The 15,847-nt window shown below is 42.0% G+C and overlaps 1 protein-coding gene across 13 annotated transcripts in view; it reads right to left on the minus strand.

Moving 5' to 3' along the window:
* TTLL5 (tubulin tyrosine ligase like 5) overlaps positions 1-15,847 on the minus strand; it is a 305,050-nt gene that overhangs the window by 39,483 nt on the left and 249,720 nt on the right. For 12 of the 13 annotated variants that reach the window (XM_019920700.3, XM_073800210.1, XM_019920740.3 and 9 more), the window contains one exon: positions 14,950-15,032. In XM_019920700.3, the coding sequence (XP_019776259.2) occupies positions 14,950-15,032 (83 nt within the window). Of the gene's footprint in view, positions 1-14,841; positions 15,033-15,847 lie in introns of all 13 variants that reach the window. The other variant, XM_073800209.1, reaches the window with a different exon arrangement.

Consider the following 15,847-nt stretch of genomic DNA (forward strand, 5'->3'; position numbering starts at 1 on the left):
GAAACAAAAGACATCCAAATCAAAAAGCAAGAATAAAACCATCACAATTTGCAGATGGCATATTGTATACAGAGAGCCCTAAATACTCCACCAAAAACTATTAGAACTAATAAATGAATCCAGTAAAGTTTAAGGATACAAAATCAACATACAAAAATCGTTGAATTTCTATACACTAACAATGAACTATCAGAAAGAGAAGTTAAGAAAACAATTCCATTTACAACTGCATCAAAAAGAATGAAATATCTAGGAATAAATTTAACCAAAAAGGTGAAAGACCTGTACAATGAAAACTATAACATGTTGATGAAAGAAATTGAAGAAGACATAAATAAATGGAGAGATATTCTGTGCTCAGAATATCTGATTAGAAGAATTCTGGATTAGAAGAATTAATATTGTTAAAATGTCCATACTACCCAAAGCAACCTACAGATTCAATGCAATCCCTATCACAATTCCAATGGCATTTTTCACAGAAATAGAACAAACAATCCTAAAATTTGTATGGAGCTGCAGAAGACCCTGAAGAGCCAGAGCAATCCTGAGAAGAACTAAGCTGGAGGCATCATGCTATCTGATTTGAAACTATACTACACAGCTACAGTAATCAAAACAGTATGGTTCTGGCATAAAAACAGACACATGGATCAATGGAACAGAACAGAAAGCCCAGAAATGAACCTATGCATATATGACCAATTAATTTAGGACAAAGGAGCCAAGAATATACAATGAGGAAAGGATAATCTCTTCAATAAATGGTGTTAAGAAAACTGGACAGCCACATGCAAAAGAATGACGCTGGACCAACTATCTTAACCATACACAAGAATTAATTCAAAATGGACTACAGACTTGAACATTAGACTTGAAACTGTAAAACTCCTAGAAGAAAACATAGGAAGTAATAAGCTCCTTGACATCAGTCTTGGTGATGATTTTTTGGAGTAGACACCAAAAGCAAAGGCAACAAAAGGAAAAATAAACGAGACTACATCAAACTAAAAAGCTTCTGCACAGCAAAGGAAACTATCAACAAAATGAAGGCAACCTATGGAATGGGAGAAAATATTTACAAATAATATATCTGATAAGGGATTAATATCCAAAACATAAAAAACCTCATACTACTCAATAACAATAAAACCAAACAATCCAATTTAAAAACGGGCAGAGCCTCTGAACAGACACTTTTCCAAAGGAGACATACAAATGGACAACAGGTATATGAAAAGGTGCTCAACATCACTAATCACCTGGGAAATGAAAATCAAAACCACAATGAGATATCACCTAATACCTGTGAGAATGGCTAATAACAAAATGACAAGAATAACAAGTGTTGGCGAGGGTGCGGAGAAAAGGGAACTCTTGTACACTGCTGATGGGAATGTAAATTGGCACAGCTACTGTGGAAAACAGTATGGAGGTTCCTCAAAAAAATCAAAAATAGAACTACCATATAATCCAGCAATTCCACTTCTGGGTATTTATCTGAAGAAAACGAAAACAGTAACTGGACAAGATATAGTCAACCCATGTTCACTGCAACATTGTTTACAATAGCTAACATATGAAAACAACCAAAATGTCTATTGGTGGGTGAAATGGATAAAGAAAATGTGGTAGGTATACACAACAAAATATTACTCAGCCATAAAAAAGAACGAAATCTTGCCATTTGTGACAACATGGATGGACCTTGAAGGCATTAAGCTAAGTGAAATAAATCAGACAGAGAAAAACAAATACTTGTATGATCTCACTTATACGTGAAATCTGAAAAAAAAAAAAAAAAAACAACAGAAACAAAAAACCAAGTTCACAGATACAGAGAACAGATTGGTGGTTGTCAGAAGTGAGGGGAGGGGGAAAATTTATCATCTTAAACATTTTTAAGGGAACAGTTTGGTGGCATTAAGTACAGTCACATGTTTGTGCAATCATCATCACCATCTACCTCCAGAACTCTTTTCATCTTAAAAAACTGAAACTCTGGACTTCCCTGGTGGTGCAGTGGTTAAGAATCCACCTGCCAATGCAGGGGACATGGGTTCAAGCCCTGGTCCGGGAAGTTCCCATATGTCACAGCGCAACTAAGCTCGTGCGTCACAACTACTGAGCCTGCGCTCTAGAGCCCGTGCACCACAATTGCTGAAGCCTGCACGCCTAGAGCCAGTGCTCTGCAACAAGAGAAGCCACCACAATGAGAAGCATGCACACCGCAACGAAGAGCAGCCCCCGCTCACTGCAACTAGAGAAAGCCTGCGCGCAGCAACAAAGATCCAGTGCAGCCTAAATAAATAAATAAATAATATAAAAAAACCCTGAAACTCGGTACCCATTAAAAAATAACTTCCATTCTATCCTCCCTCCAGCTGCTGGCAACCATCATTCTACTTTCTGTCTCTATGTATTTGACTACTCTAGGTCCCACACATAAGTGGAAATGATACAGTATTTGTCATTTTGCAACTGGCTTATTTAACTCAGCATAATGTCCTCAAGGTTCATCCATGTTGCAGCATGTGTTAGAAATTCTTTCTTTCTTAAGGTTGAATCATATTCCATTGTATGTGTATAACCACATTTTGTTTATCCATTCATCTATTGATGGATACTTGGGTTGTTTCTACCTTTCAGCTATTGTGAATGCTGCTGCTATGAGTATGGGCGTACAAATATCTGTTCAAGACCTTGCTTTCAGTTCTTTTGAGCACATACACAGAAGTAAAATTGCTGAATTGATGGTAATTCTGTTTTAAATTTTTTTTAGGAACCACCAGAAGAGGCTGTACCATTTTACCCTCTCACCAATGGTACACACAAGAGTTCCATTTCTCCATATCCTTGCCAAAACTAGTTATTTTCTGCTTTTTTCTTTAAATCTTTTTTTTAAAATAAATTTGTTTTATTTATTTATTTGGCTGTGTTGGGTCTTCATTTCTGTGTGAGGGCTTTCTCTGGTTGCGGCGAGCAGGGGCCATTCTTCATCGCGATGTGCGGACCTCTCACTGTTGCGGCCTCTCCTGTTGCGGAGCACAGGCTCCAGATGCGCAGGCTCAGTAGTTGTGGCTCATGGGCCCAGTTGCTCCGCAGCATGTGGGATCTTCCCAGATCAGGGCTCGAACCTGTGTCCCCTGCATTGGCAGGCAGATTCTCAACCACTGCGCCACCCGGGAAGCCCTCTGTTTTTTTTAAAAAATAGCAGCCACCCTAATGAGTATAAGGTGTTATCTCATTATGATTTTGATTTGTACTTCTTTTATGGTTAGTGATGTTGAGCATCTTTCCACGTGCTTATTGACCATTTGTGTATCTTTGGAGAAATGTCTATTCCAGTCCTTTGCCCATTTTTATCTTCTTTTTTTTTTTTGATGTTGGGGGTAGGAATTAATTAATTAATTTATTTATTTTTGCTGTGTTGGGTCTTCGTTTCTGTGCAAGGGCTTTCTCTGGTTGTGGCAAGCGGGGGCCAGTCTTCATCGTGGTGTGCGGGCCTCAAGCGGGGGCCACTCTTCATCGCGGTGTGCGGGCCTCTCACTACCGCGGCCTCTCTTGTTGCGGAGCACAGGCTCCAGACGCGCAGGCTCAGTAGTTGTGGCTCACGGGCCCAGTTGCTCCACGGCATGTGGGATCTTCCCAGACCAGGGCTCGAACCCGTGTCCCCTGCATTAGCAGGCAGATTCTCAACCACTGCGCCACCAGGGAAGCCCCCTGCTCATTTTTAAATCAGGTTGATTGGTTTTTGTTGTTGAGGCAATCTATAATCTTTACATCAGTCCTGCAAGATTGATGTTTTTATGCTTATTGTACAGATGAGAAAACTGACACTCAAAGAGGTTATGTGATTAGCCCATGGTTGCCAACTGGGAAGTGGTGGAGCCCAGACAGGTCACGCTAACTTCAGAGTTATGCTCTTCCTAGTTTACACTGGAATTCTTACAGAAGTTAGGTATTGTAACTGATGATGACAGTGATACTACCATACGGCACTGAACTTGAAGGAAGAGGAAGGAAGGAAGGTGAAAGGTAATAAGGGTTGAGAGAACTTTAGTTTTGTTTTCGAAAATAAAGAATGACCAGTCATTCTTTATTTTATAGGAAGTAGTTTTAAAATATTGCCAGAAATAGGTTAGAAATACTAGGTAATATATAAGGTAGGTGTGATTCTAATTTTGAAGTTTATTTAATAATAAAATGCATTATTTGTGAAATTTTCATTGAAAGATTTCATCTTCTGAGGTTAAGCATTTTACCTGAAGCCAGAAGAATAGAGGGAATAAACTATTTTCCAGAAAAATTTTATGTGTGTTATGTATTCTTTTCTTAAGGGCGGGTATTACAAAGTAATGAAGTATTTTAGATGTTGCTAGGAATTTAAGAAATTTACAGAACGTAATCCTGCCTTCAAGGAGTTTCTGGTCACACTGAAGAGACAGTTCACCCTAGAAGTAAGTAGTGATAAAAGATGACAAAATACAGTGAAGTGTTGAACGTTGTGATATAAAATGTAAGTGCTCTAGGGATTTAAAACATGGCAAGATACATGGAATTATGTGAGTAAGGATTATTGGAGGGGACAAAACTTAACTGGATCCTTAAAGGATAAGAAGCATTTGCATATGTGGATAGGTATTCCAGATATGGCCGAAGAATACACAAAGAAAGAAATATGAAAATCCACTCATTCATCTATTCGATCTGAATTTCTTAAGTCCCTACTATGGGCTGGGCACTATGCTAAGCCTTGGGGTTTCAGAGTCAAATCACAGCTGACCCTTGCCTTCCAGGGAATTACAGTCTAATGGAGGAAACAGTCAAGTAATCCCTAAGGATACTAGAGTGTTGTAAGGGTCACAGTAGAGGTAATCAGAATTTCATTGGAGCATAGTCAGAAAGTGTCTCTATCAGACTGGGCATGCGAATGGGCAAGAGGAGGCAATGGTGTGCAGGCACAGGAAACTCTACATACAAATAAAGGCACAGAGAAGAAATATGCCGTACGATTGGGGTGAGACTACCGCTTAGCTTCCACGGTTTTCACAAGATGTCACCTGTGTCACCTGCTTTCCAAAGCATGTAGATGCATCTTCAACCAGTAAAGTAGAAGACTAGGTGTCCGGGCTTTTGCCTAAGAGCACAGCGAGCTCTTACTAAGCAATCAATTGAGAGAAGTTGTATTTTCGGGGTGTCTAAGGCACATGCAATCCATCCAGTCCTCTAAATAACCAATTATCTTACCCTTGGATTATGCTGGACCACAAAGAAACTAAGGTTACGTTAGTTTTGTCCTTCACAAAACCGTCTTCATTGATTTGCACTGAAATATTTTGCCTTCATGTTGGTCATGCCAAGAAAGACGACCTACTTCTGTTATGTTAGGTTGCTGAGGGCACTATTACTTCATTCAGTGTCCTCTACCTAAAGTAGGAAAATACTTCTTTTGGAGTAAGAGCTAGGAAAAAGCTTAATTTTCCCCCAGAGTATTTTTCCCTTCTTTATAATGAGAACTATATACTTTTATTTATCACACTTCCCTTTTTGTCCTGGTTGTTAGGAGATTCAGAACCAAATGTAACCTCAATTATAGTAATTTTCTTTGGTCTCATATTTGGAAATTTTGAAATATCTTTTTTCGGCCTTGATTTTCCCTTTATATTTTATTATTCTATTGCACATGGTTTTATATTTTAAGACTCTGCTAGAGATGAAAAGTCTATGCTGTACCTGCCTAGCTACAGTCTCACCTGAAGAAAACTGCCAGAAATGCATACGTTGGCAGCTTCTCATCACATGATCGTGCTAACAGCAGAAGCAGCCTGGCATCTGGAAGGCAGCAGCCGCCTACCTTTTGTTCTGCACACCAGTGACACTTTGCTGGATGAATGAATGGAAAATATTTTGATTCTGTCTTTTAAAGCTGAATGCAGAAAGTGGGGAGAGAAAGAATCTCACAGAGAGGTCGAGCCATGAGTATGGCAGAGCTGCTAACCTGGGAACAACGGAAGCCAGTTGCCGAGCAACTGGTCATAGGATGGACTAACAGACTCGCTGTTTAGCCACTATAGCTGCTAACTGCCCCAAGTAATGTTGCAGATTTTCACGAGGTCTGGTTCTTGAGACCGTTTCTTCCCTGTGCTTATGTAACTTTCGGTAACAGAGGTAAACTGAGGGTATCTCTCATCTCAACAATCAAAAGGCTATATTGTAGACGACCCAAATCCTCTGCATAAAAAGAGGAGGGTAAGAATATGTACCATGCATGATGGTGACTTACACTGGAGGACAGTAGAAGGGAGGAGTAAATATAAAATAGAACGCCTGAGAGAAGTCACATTTCTAAACATTGCACATTACAATGGCTGATAAGTAACTATAAACAAATCATTATCTAATAAAATTTGCAGCTCAGCCATGAAGAAATTAAAAAATAGCTTGTCAAATTCCAAAATATCTTCATTTTGGACTTGTCACATGTCTTAATTTCCCTGGGAAGCAAATTAGAAGTGAATGGCGGGGGGGGGGAAAACCTCAAAGTCATTTTTCAGTCCAGTTGATATAAAAAAAAGAGTGATTTGTCTACCCAATAACAAAAACCAACCAACAAACAAGTAACACTAAAACAGCAACTTCTAACCAGCTGACTTTTCTCTTCACACCCTCTTACAACCAGGTCGGCTTTCCCAGGTATATCCCCATTTTATACTGGGGATACGTGCTATGTTTTATTGATGTAGCTAAAGGGACATTCCACACATTCAAGCTGCTCCTCTCTGGTATCACATAACTAGTTATCCTGGGTTTAAGTTTCAAGAGAAGAGGGCTCCTTGATACTTACAGAAGCCCTAAATGGACATACTTGCATGTGCAAAAGGCAAGAACAAAGAACTACAGGAGACTGTTGTTTTACTAGTGATGCTCTTCATTCTGGGGACTTAAGAGAATCTGAGTCTTTTGCCTTACAATCATAACTTGAAAGGATACAGAATAAATACCAATGCCAACCATGCCAACAGGGCAATATACTGCAAGTCACCTTTCTCCACGCCCTGCATTACCTACCTACACTCTTTGCGACCCAGTTCAAATTCTACAGATCAGGCAAGCAGAGCTGTAAATATTTCCATGGGCAAAACTTGTTTTTTCCAAAGACAGGCATGGCTTAGCATGCTGTTTCCTTTCTTTAGAACTTTTAGGGGCAATTATGTCCTACGGATAAAAGGATGGTAAAGCAAAGGTATGTCCCTATAACAAGCATCTCATTGAAGCTAGAAGCACGATGTGTGGGTTCATGGGATGAATAACCACAGAGCATAGATTGATAACTCGTAGTGATAAGTATAAAGACTCCCAGAGTAAGGCAACGTTATACTGGTTACTTGCCCAATTCAGAACTACAAGAACAAACAGGATCTTTTTCCACTCAAAGTGAATGGATATTACACAGGACAGCACCAATCTGCTACAGGATGCAGTGGTAGGTACAGCTCTAACAATGCAGGGTGCCAGGCATTTTTTCCAGGAGGCATGTGTGCTTCTGTAACGTAAATGTAAGTTGAGAAAGGAGCCAATGCACTTCCCTTGTCTCTTAGTAACAAAGTAGTAATTGTTAACAATTGAAGAATCATCACTCCTCTTTTGGGGCTTTGCCAGCTCAGCAAGAGACAATATCAGTTTTCAGATGTTATCTCAGTAGTCCATTTCTTAATCTGTGTCAGAAATAGAGTTCCCTGGTTTTCTTTAAGGCAAATGAACTCCCTTTGGGTGGGTTCTTAGAAGTACCCCTTTTCCCCCACAAACTGAAATCCAGGCTGTTTCCTCCCCCATTTCCAACCAGGTTGTTCAGCTATGTTTGAGTTTTGTTGCTGAATGTAGAAAGAGTTACTAAATGAAATGAAAGAGGCCTCAGGACAGGAAAGCATGAAATTTCAATGGCTAGCAGCCAGGCGATCTTGCCATGTAGAGGGATCCACATCCTTCTTGTGTGGCTGCAGCCAGACTGAGACTAGCAAAACACATACTGTTAAAACATCACTTGTGCAATACAGCCTATAATGAAGTAAGTACTGTGACCAGTTGCTTAGAACTGGGTGATACAAACCTAATTGATTCTGATTTTTTCCTGGTTCCTTGTACTACAAATCAAAGTTATTCTTCCTGCTGATGTCTGTTTTAAGAACGTACATGTCGGGTATGGTGTGCAACGGTCCGCAGGGCAAGGAGGATGTAAGAACAAGGCCTGGCAGGAAGAAGCTGATTTTACTTGCAGGTCCCAGAGAGGGGGTCACTGCACGCCACGCAGGGTCACAGGGGCAAACATCAGCGTGCTCAGGAGACAGAAGACAGGAGTGAGGGGAAAGTCTAGGCCAGAGCCTTATTTGGGGTTTCCTTGGGAAAGGCTAGGCAGGGCAGGGTAAACAGCTTAAGACTGGCTAGTTTAAATAATTCGGGCGGGCTTTGGGCTATAGGGGTGGTCTCTAGTTGCTTGGCTCCTGGCGCTGGAATGATTTAGGGCAAGGGAAATTTTGACTTGCCATGTGAGAGTTAGATAAGGAGGTGGTCGGGGATATAAATGTAGGATTGGCTGGTTTGTGTGTGAAAGGCATGCTTGTGGGCAAGTTGTTATTATCTTTAGGAATTAGCTCGCCTGGCAGGGGCAGTCTGTAAGGTCCCCAAATGCCAAAGCAACAAGAATACAGAAAATATAGTTAAGATACTTGACTCTGTGACGAATGGATGTCAAATTGACAATAAAGAATCCAAGAAGACACAGAATAATGCATATATTTAAATACGACACTTGCCTGGGGCAGCATATTGGGGGTCTTAAATAGTCTTGAGTCCCCAATATCCTTCAGCACCTCTCATTCTTTGATAAGAACAACTGATGCTTTGTCAGTCTTATATATAACATGCTAGGCAAACACATGTCAAATCCTTGAATTTAACCCGACTGCCTCTCTAAACCCATATATGAAGAGGTTCTAGGACTGTCACAGCTGGTGGTGACATTCATTCATGACTGTGGATGGGATGAAGGGGTCTCTGCCCAAGCAGTGATTCTGTCTACACTGCATTTAAACAAAAATAAAGCACGCATCTGGGTGATGGGCTGTGGACTCTGGGGTTCTGCCTCTTCACTTTGTAAACTACCTAACTCCCCTGATCAAGGAGAGGCAGCCCACTGCCATCTGCCATCTGCCAGGCCTGCCCCTGGAGTCTCCCAGCAGTATGCTGCACCTACTGTCTCTGGGTTCACACACATCTGGCATGTGGTCTCACCACCTCAATACAGCATCCCCCATCTTTATGTACAGCTCAGGCTCAGTGGGGCTGTGTTTGCAACACAGATTTAAGTGTTGAGAGATGGGCTCTTTCCCAAGGCTTTTTTGCTGATGATCCTATTTTGCCATGTAATGTTCTGGGTGGATTGTAAGGGATACTAGTGAAATAGGTTCAAGGAAAGTGATATTACAACTGAGGCAGGTCCAAGTCTCACAGTCCTGGAAACGGACGGACATTAGTGCTTCTTGGCAGGCTGCTGGTTTGGTTTGGAGCTTGATGTCATATTCATTCTTCTGGCTGCCAGTCTCCTGAAGGAAATATTGACCTTCTTGCTTTAGCTTTCTATAATATATGTTATTAGTGATGAACACATCACCGGATAGGCTGCTTAGTATCAGGATTAAAGGACCATTGGTTAAGTATTACCAATGCAACTCTGGTTGTTTTCAGTTTCTCTGGTACATTTTGGTAGGTAGATGACCAAGCCATGGATTTGGTGTTCCCTTCTCTCTTCTCATTCCTTTTTGGAAAGAGTTTAGATGGGCTGGGGAAAGATATCTGAAGCTTTCTGGTCCAATGTAAATGAATCCTGTGGTGGGTAAATAATTTTCCTCCCTCCTTTGCTCTCCTGGGGTAGTTTGATGAATAATGCTTCTCAAATAAGTTTATAAATATTCCCCTAGAGGTAAGAAGAGTATTAAGCTCATAGCAGGTGTGCCATTAATGCTTTAGTGTGTAGGGTAGAGCAAAGAGGAAAGAAATCATCAAAACTTTGCAGTTTCATTGAATTTTCTGGAAAGTTTTGAAGGCGATAGCTGGGAACAAAATACTGGGGGTAGCACTGATGAAGTGTGGGTACAGCCTCACATGATCAAAGTCAGGCCATTTCTTTAATGTAGGAGCTTTTTTTGGATGAGTGGTAGGATGGGGTTTATAGTTCGTTTTGCTGCCCATTATAGTATATGCTTATATTAAGTAACTCAGAAAGAAGCTTAATCAATCTCACAAAACAATTTAAAAAAATGTGTTCCCTGCCTGTCTCCCATTAGCTGAAAATCCAGTTCACAAACTATCCAACGGTAGTCTAAAAGCCTTCTTTAATAATAAATATCTTTAATAAAAAATATTCTCTTTAGATGCAATTGTAATTTGATCTTCAAATGTCATGCTTTTCAGTATAGTCTGTTACATTTTACCTGTGAATAACTCAATTTTGGCTTTAGTTTCTTTCTCTGATTGGCCTGAATGTCCCCATACTTTTCATCAAATGCCTCCATAATAGGAAGGAAATTTCTTACTGCCACAGTGCCACCTACTGGTAGGTCAACATAGAAGCAAGCTAGCAGTAGTTGGACCCACAGATTTGGAGAGTCCTTCTGAGCTTTGGTTTTATAAAATGCCAATTTCCTTGTCATTTTGAGAAAATATCACTTCTCTTGACAGCTATTAAGTCTCTTGCTGTGGCGTAAAGTCAGCAAGTTATAATTTAAAAAATGCTCTTATTTCTTACTGTTACCTTAAATTGGCCCTGACTTCACCGACTTTGATTTTCTCTGTCCTATAACTGTAGCAAGGGCTCCAGATTGTGTGGGCAAGGGTTTGGATCTGGCAAAAATAACTTGGGGAGCGTCCAAAGATCCTGAAAAATGTAAAAAAAATCCCCACTTAACACTTTATTTAATCTTGGCTGAAAGGACAAGAGGTCAAATCTAAAATTAGGCTTTAGGGGATCATCATTCTCCCCGATGCTGGCGCGCCATTGCCAGCCAAACATCATATCCATCCTCTCTCTCTCTTGCTTTCTAACAGCATTAAAAGTGGGTAGTAGACCCAAATTCTTGTCCCTTTGACTCTGGGGAGAGAAGAACGTTTTGGGAGCAATAAAGGGTATAAGACACTAGGGCAAGCATCTCAAGAGTTTATTTTTATTATTAATTTATTATACTCCAAATCCACCCGGGATCTCCAACAACTATACAACGCATGTGAAACGAACAAGAATCTGATAGTGAAAATAGGTCAGTCTGCTGAGAGCTGCCAGGCAAATAATTTCATTTGAAAGTCAAAGTGATTTCTAGATCCTTAGGGTTTGGGCTCCACTGGGTTTACTTTATATTAAAATAAGTTCCTTTCTCTTGTTGTCTCACTTAGAGACAACGAAGTGGGCAGGCAGAGGCACACTGACGTGCTGCTGCCTTGTCCCCACGCAAAGAGCATAAAGCTACCCTGAATTTTACCAGGGTCCGAAATGATAAACGCTTAACGCGGGACACTGTTTCTCACTCCTTGTAAATGTAATCCAGCATTGGTGTTCAAAAGGTGGTATGGTCCCTTCCTCCAACTATAGATCTACAAGAGCTTAAAAAAAAAAAAAAAAAGTTGGGCGGAGTGCATATAGAGGCTGGGCTCCAGGACAGGAAAAGCTTGGGCATAAGCTAAGCGGCTGGGATGAGGGCAGCTGGTATGGCTTCAGGCCCTACAACAATGGTAGTTTACACCATCAAATCAGCATGAGAGAAATGCCAGTTATCTAATCTCTTGCTCTCTGCTATTTTAGTTCACCATCACCACTTCAGACCTCAAGAAGAACACCATGGTTATAAAGAAGGAAGGCCAATGGCTTTGGCTTTGAGCCAAAGGCCCTCACTCCGGCTTCCTTCTCAGATTTCCAAATTTGCTGACTCTACACCTTCCCCTTCTATAGCAAACACAGAATATATAGCCTGAGGTAGGGAAGTCAAGGAAAGTTAACACTCATGGAGCATTCCAGGCACTCTGCTAAGAGCTTTCCCATTCACTACCTCATTTAATGTTCATAGTAACAAGAATGTCACTAGGCCACCATCAGCGGGAAAGGACTGACTTGCTTTTCAACAGCGCCCTGGGATGAACCACTATCTATCTCATTCAGACTATCTGATGAACAAGGTCGCACAGCTTGAAGGCCTGGTTGGGCTAGACTTAAAGAAGGGTCAAGGGGTCAGGAAGCAGACTTTTGCTATATTCACGGACTCAATAACTGAGTTAACCCGACCAGACAGGGGCTAAATACCTTTCATAGTCAGTCTAGTGATTCCTATACACGCAAAACTTCCCAGCTCTCAGAGAGATGTGTAAACGTTTTGACTTATTAGGGGTTGTTCTTCCTTCTTGTGGGTTTAAAGAAAAATGTTTTTAATAGCAACCTAACCTTCTCCCTGTTAAAGGACATGCTTCTAAACCCCTAGAATAACACCTTTAAATCTATGTGTAATAAAGAAAAACATAATTTGTAGGTGAAACACTTAAGTGCCAGGTAGTTATTTACTAGCTCTATAAATGACTCTAACAGGGTTAGTTATCATTATGTTGCCAAGGTAAAACATTTACTGGGAAGTATGGAAAGTGCCTGAACCTTGCTACATCATGTTCATCTGCATTTCTTTAAGTATCAGGAACACCAGGAAAGTCATAGAAGAGGAACAAATTCAAAGGACTTTAGAGGCCCAGAGTCATTTGGAGACAACAGCAGTAAACAGCAGGCTACCTAAACAAGGTGAGAAGAATACTGCACTTACCTTAAGGTAGAAGCAGGGAGAAAAGATAGATACTAGAAGCCAGGGAGAAGTACAGCTCCTCCTTGCTCTGTGGTTCTATACTGATAGCAAGTTCAGTACAACTGTTACAAAAACTTCTAAGTACCGTCAACAGTCGGTAAACACCAATTCATGATCAAGATGCTGAAAGTATGACCCACCTGTCCCTCAAATTTCAACTTGCTCACCCAGAGTGCATGCAAAGAGTTCAAGTCCATACTTAATGTATCAATTAGACACACAAATGAAATACGCAGGTTTCCTGGATCTCCTCAGCTTTGGAAGCGTCTCCAGCCCCAGCAAATCTGAAGAGCTACAGAGGCTCTAAAAGCCGTCTCTCATGGAAACCCTGCAACTAGTCCACGGTTCTCTTAGCCACTCAGTTCTCAGGCCATAAGAGTTCCAAGGCGGAGATTTCACTTCCTTAAAAATAACTACCATCTTCTAGTAATTCTTCTTTTGGGGAAAGGGGGGTTTATATTCCCATCAAATATTTCTGGAATTCAGGTTCAAAGAGTTTAAGTGGAAAACAAGATCTTTATACTCTTTTCACATTATTACCTGACTTGGGTGCAGGTATAGAGTCTTTCTCTGTATACTGCTTCCTTTAAACCTCACAGTAAGCCTATGAGGTATATGGAATTATCCCCATAATACAGTCAAACTAACCAGGCTCCTTAGCGATCTTGTAATCATTTGAAGGTGTATTACGTCACACACACACACACACACACACACACACACACGCACCTTTGCACCCTGCCCTTAAGCTCCTCGATGGCCCCCTACTGCTCTCAAGAACAAGTTCCCTCCGCGGCTCCTAGGCTGGCCCTGCTACCTCTACAGCCTATTCTCTTGCCGCTCCCGGCTCAGATCCCAGTCCTCAGGACGAGGGCTCCCTGAACACAGCACCTTTTCACCACCCGCCCCCTTCCCTCAACTGGCCTTTGCCCACATTGTTCCCTCTTCCTGGAACTCCTTCCACCCCGCACCTCCCCTCTCCCGGCTGACTGTCTACAGTCAAACCCCAGCTTAGATGCTTCTTCCTCTAGGAAGTCCTCCCCAACCCCTAAAGAGCCGGGGTCAGGTTGGCCCTTGGGTTCAAACACTGCTCCACCATTCACTAGCCGTGAGATTTGAGATAATGTTTCATAATCTGTCTGTGTCTTTATTTCTTCAGCCGTAAAACGAGGACTACAGCTGCTACGTTACATGCATGCTTTGTGAACAAACGTTAAGCGTTCAGAAGTGTGCCTGGCACACAGCGATGCGCCAAGGCTGTCTGTTGTCATTCTCTGCGTCCCCAGTGCCAGACATCCCTCCCCACCCCACACAGCAGGCTCCCGCCGACCTCCCTCTCTCCCGGCCTCTAGGCTCCCTGACAGCAGGGACTGTCTAGTTCACCCTTTACGCACCCCAGTGCCCAGCATGTTACTTTCTCCACAGGAGGTGCTCAAAAAAAAAAACACTTGTGGAGTTGAATCCAAGTGGGTTTGCTTTCAGTCTTCTGATTACCTATTAGTATATTTTTATGAATTATTCCTCACAGAAAACTATCCCTGGACCAATGATGCCTGACTTCTATGTTGAGAGGCTTGAGGTCCTCAGCAACTACCTGGCAACCTGACATTAGCATGACAGGACGCAGATTAGACCACAGCTCCAGCTCTGCATGCCTGGATCGTCTCCCACAGGCCCCTTGACTTCCTGAGCTTCTGTTTTCTCATGTGGAGGTGACAAAGCTATACCTCACAGGGTTGTGGTGAGGATTTAGTGTGAGATACTACATGTGGAAATACCATAGAAACAGTAGAACACCAGTCAAATACAGGCTTTTTACTAAATGCTGCAAATCTGATAACATTCTACCAGACGGGGAAATTTTGCCTACCCCAAACTAGTTCTGGAAAACCATTTCATCCTAAAATGTCACTGTCATTTGGAAGAAGAGAGTAACAAAATGCCCACTTGCCAGTGCTCCAGAGGCCTGGATGCTTCGTTCTCTGAGCTGGAGCTCTCTTCAGACGCAGGAGAGAACTTGCTGGCCCAGACCCTGCCCGCTGTCCCACCTGGAACTGACCTGTGGAGCTGGTGATGGGCACAAAGGCTGCAGAGTTAAGGCTGCTCTGGAGTCCGTCCAGCTGCCCTTCTGTGGAGGACGCTCTGAAACACAAGCAGCTTGGTTAGACCTGAAGACAGAAAGGTGAGGTCAACTACAGCCCTGCAATGGCTCTGCCTCTTGCTTTTGGTGTTGCCACTCATTCCCTTTCTTCTTTCAAGTCAAATGTCGTCTTATCAGAAAGAACTTCTAAGACCAACCTATCCCCTACTTCTGAAATGTTACATATTTTAAAATTTATTGTCCATCTCTCCCCATCGGAACACAGCTTCAAGAAAGCACGGGCTTTGATCACTACTGTGTCCCCAGTGCCTAAGCATTCAACAAGTACTTACTGAATGAATAAATTAAGTTCCTGGTATTGACTTGGATAAATCATAAGTAAAGACATTAAAAAAAAAAAAGTTTCACGTAGAGCAGTGATTCTCAACTGGGGGAGGGAGGGGGGCAGATTTTGCTTCCTCCCCCCACCCTCTCACAGGGGACACTTGGTGATGTTGAGATATCTGTGGTTGTCACAACTGCGGGGCCTACGGCATCCAGTGGGTAGAGGCCAGGAATGGTGCTAAGCCTTTCCTACGGTGCACTAGAAAGTGCCCCAAAACAAAGAATATTCTGGTCCAAGATGTCAGCGGTGCCGAGGTTGAGAAGCCATATCCAGAGGCACCTCCCCTCGTGCCACCGTTGACAAGAGATAGGACAGAGTCTATTAGATTCTTTGGGCACAGTTTCCCCAGCCACTTGTCTTAGAAGTTCTATGACTGGCCTGATGCCCTACAGACCACGCCAGGTCTCCCTGTTATAGGCTCTTACAGCTTTGTCATTCTTTCATTGCATTTACCAAAATTATAGAACCGTG

The sequence above is a fragment of the Tursiops truncatus genome, chromosome 2 (genome assembly GCF_011762595.2).
Source record: "Tursiops truncatus isolate mTurTru1 chromosome 2, mTurTru1.mat.Y, whole genome shotgun sequence".
NCBI classification, from domain to species: domain Eukaryota; kingdom Metazoa; phylum Chordata; class Mammalia; order Artiodactyla; family Delphinidae; genus Tursiops; species Tursiops truncatus.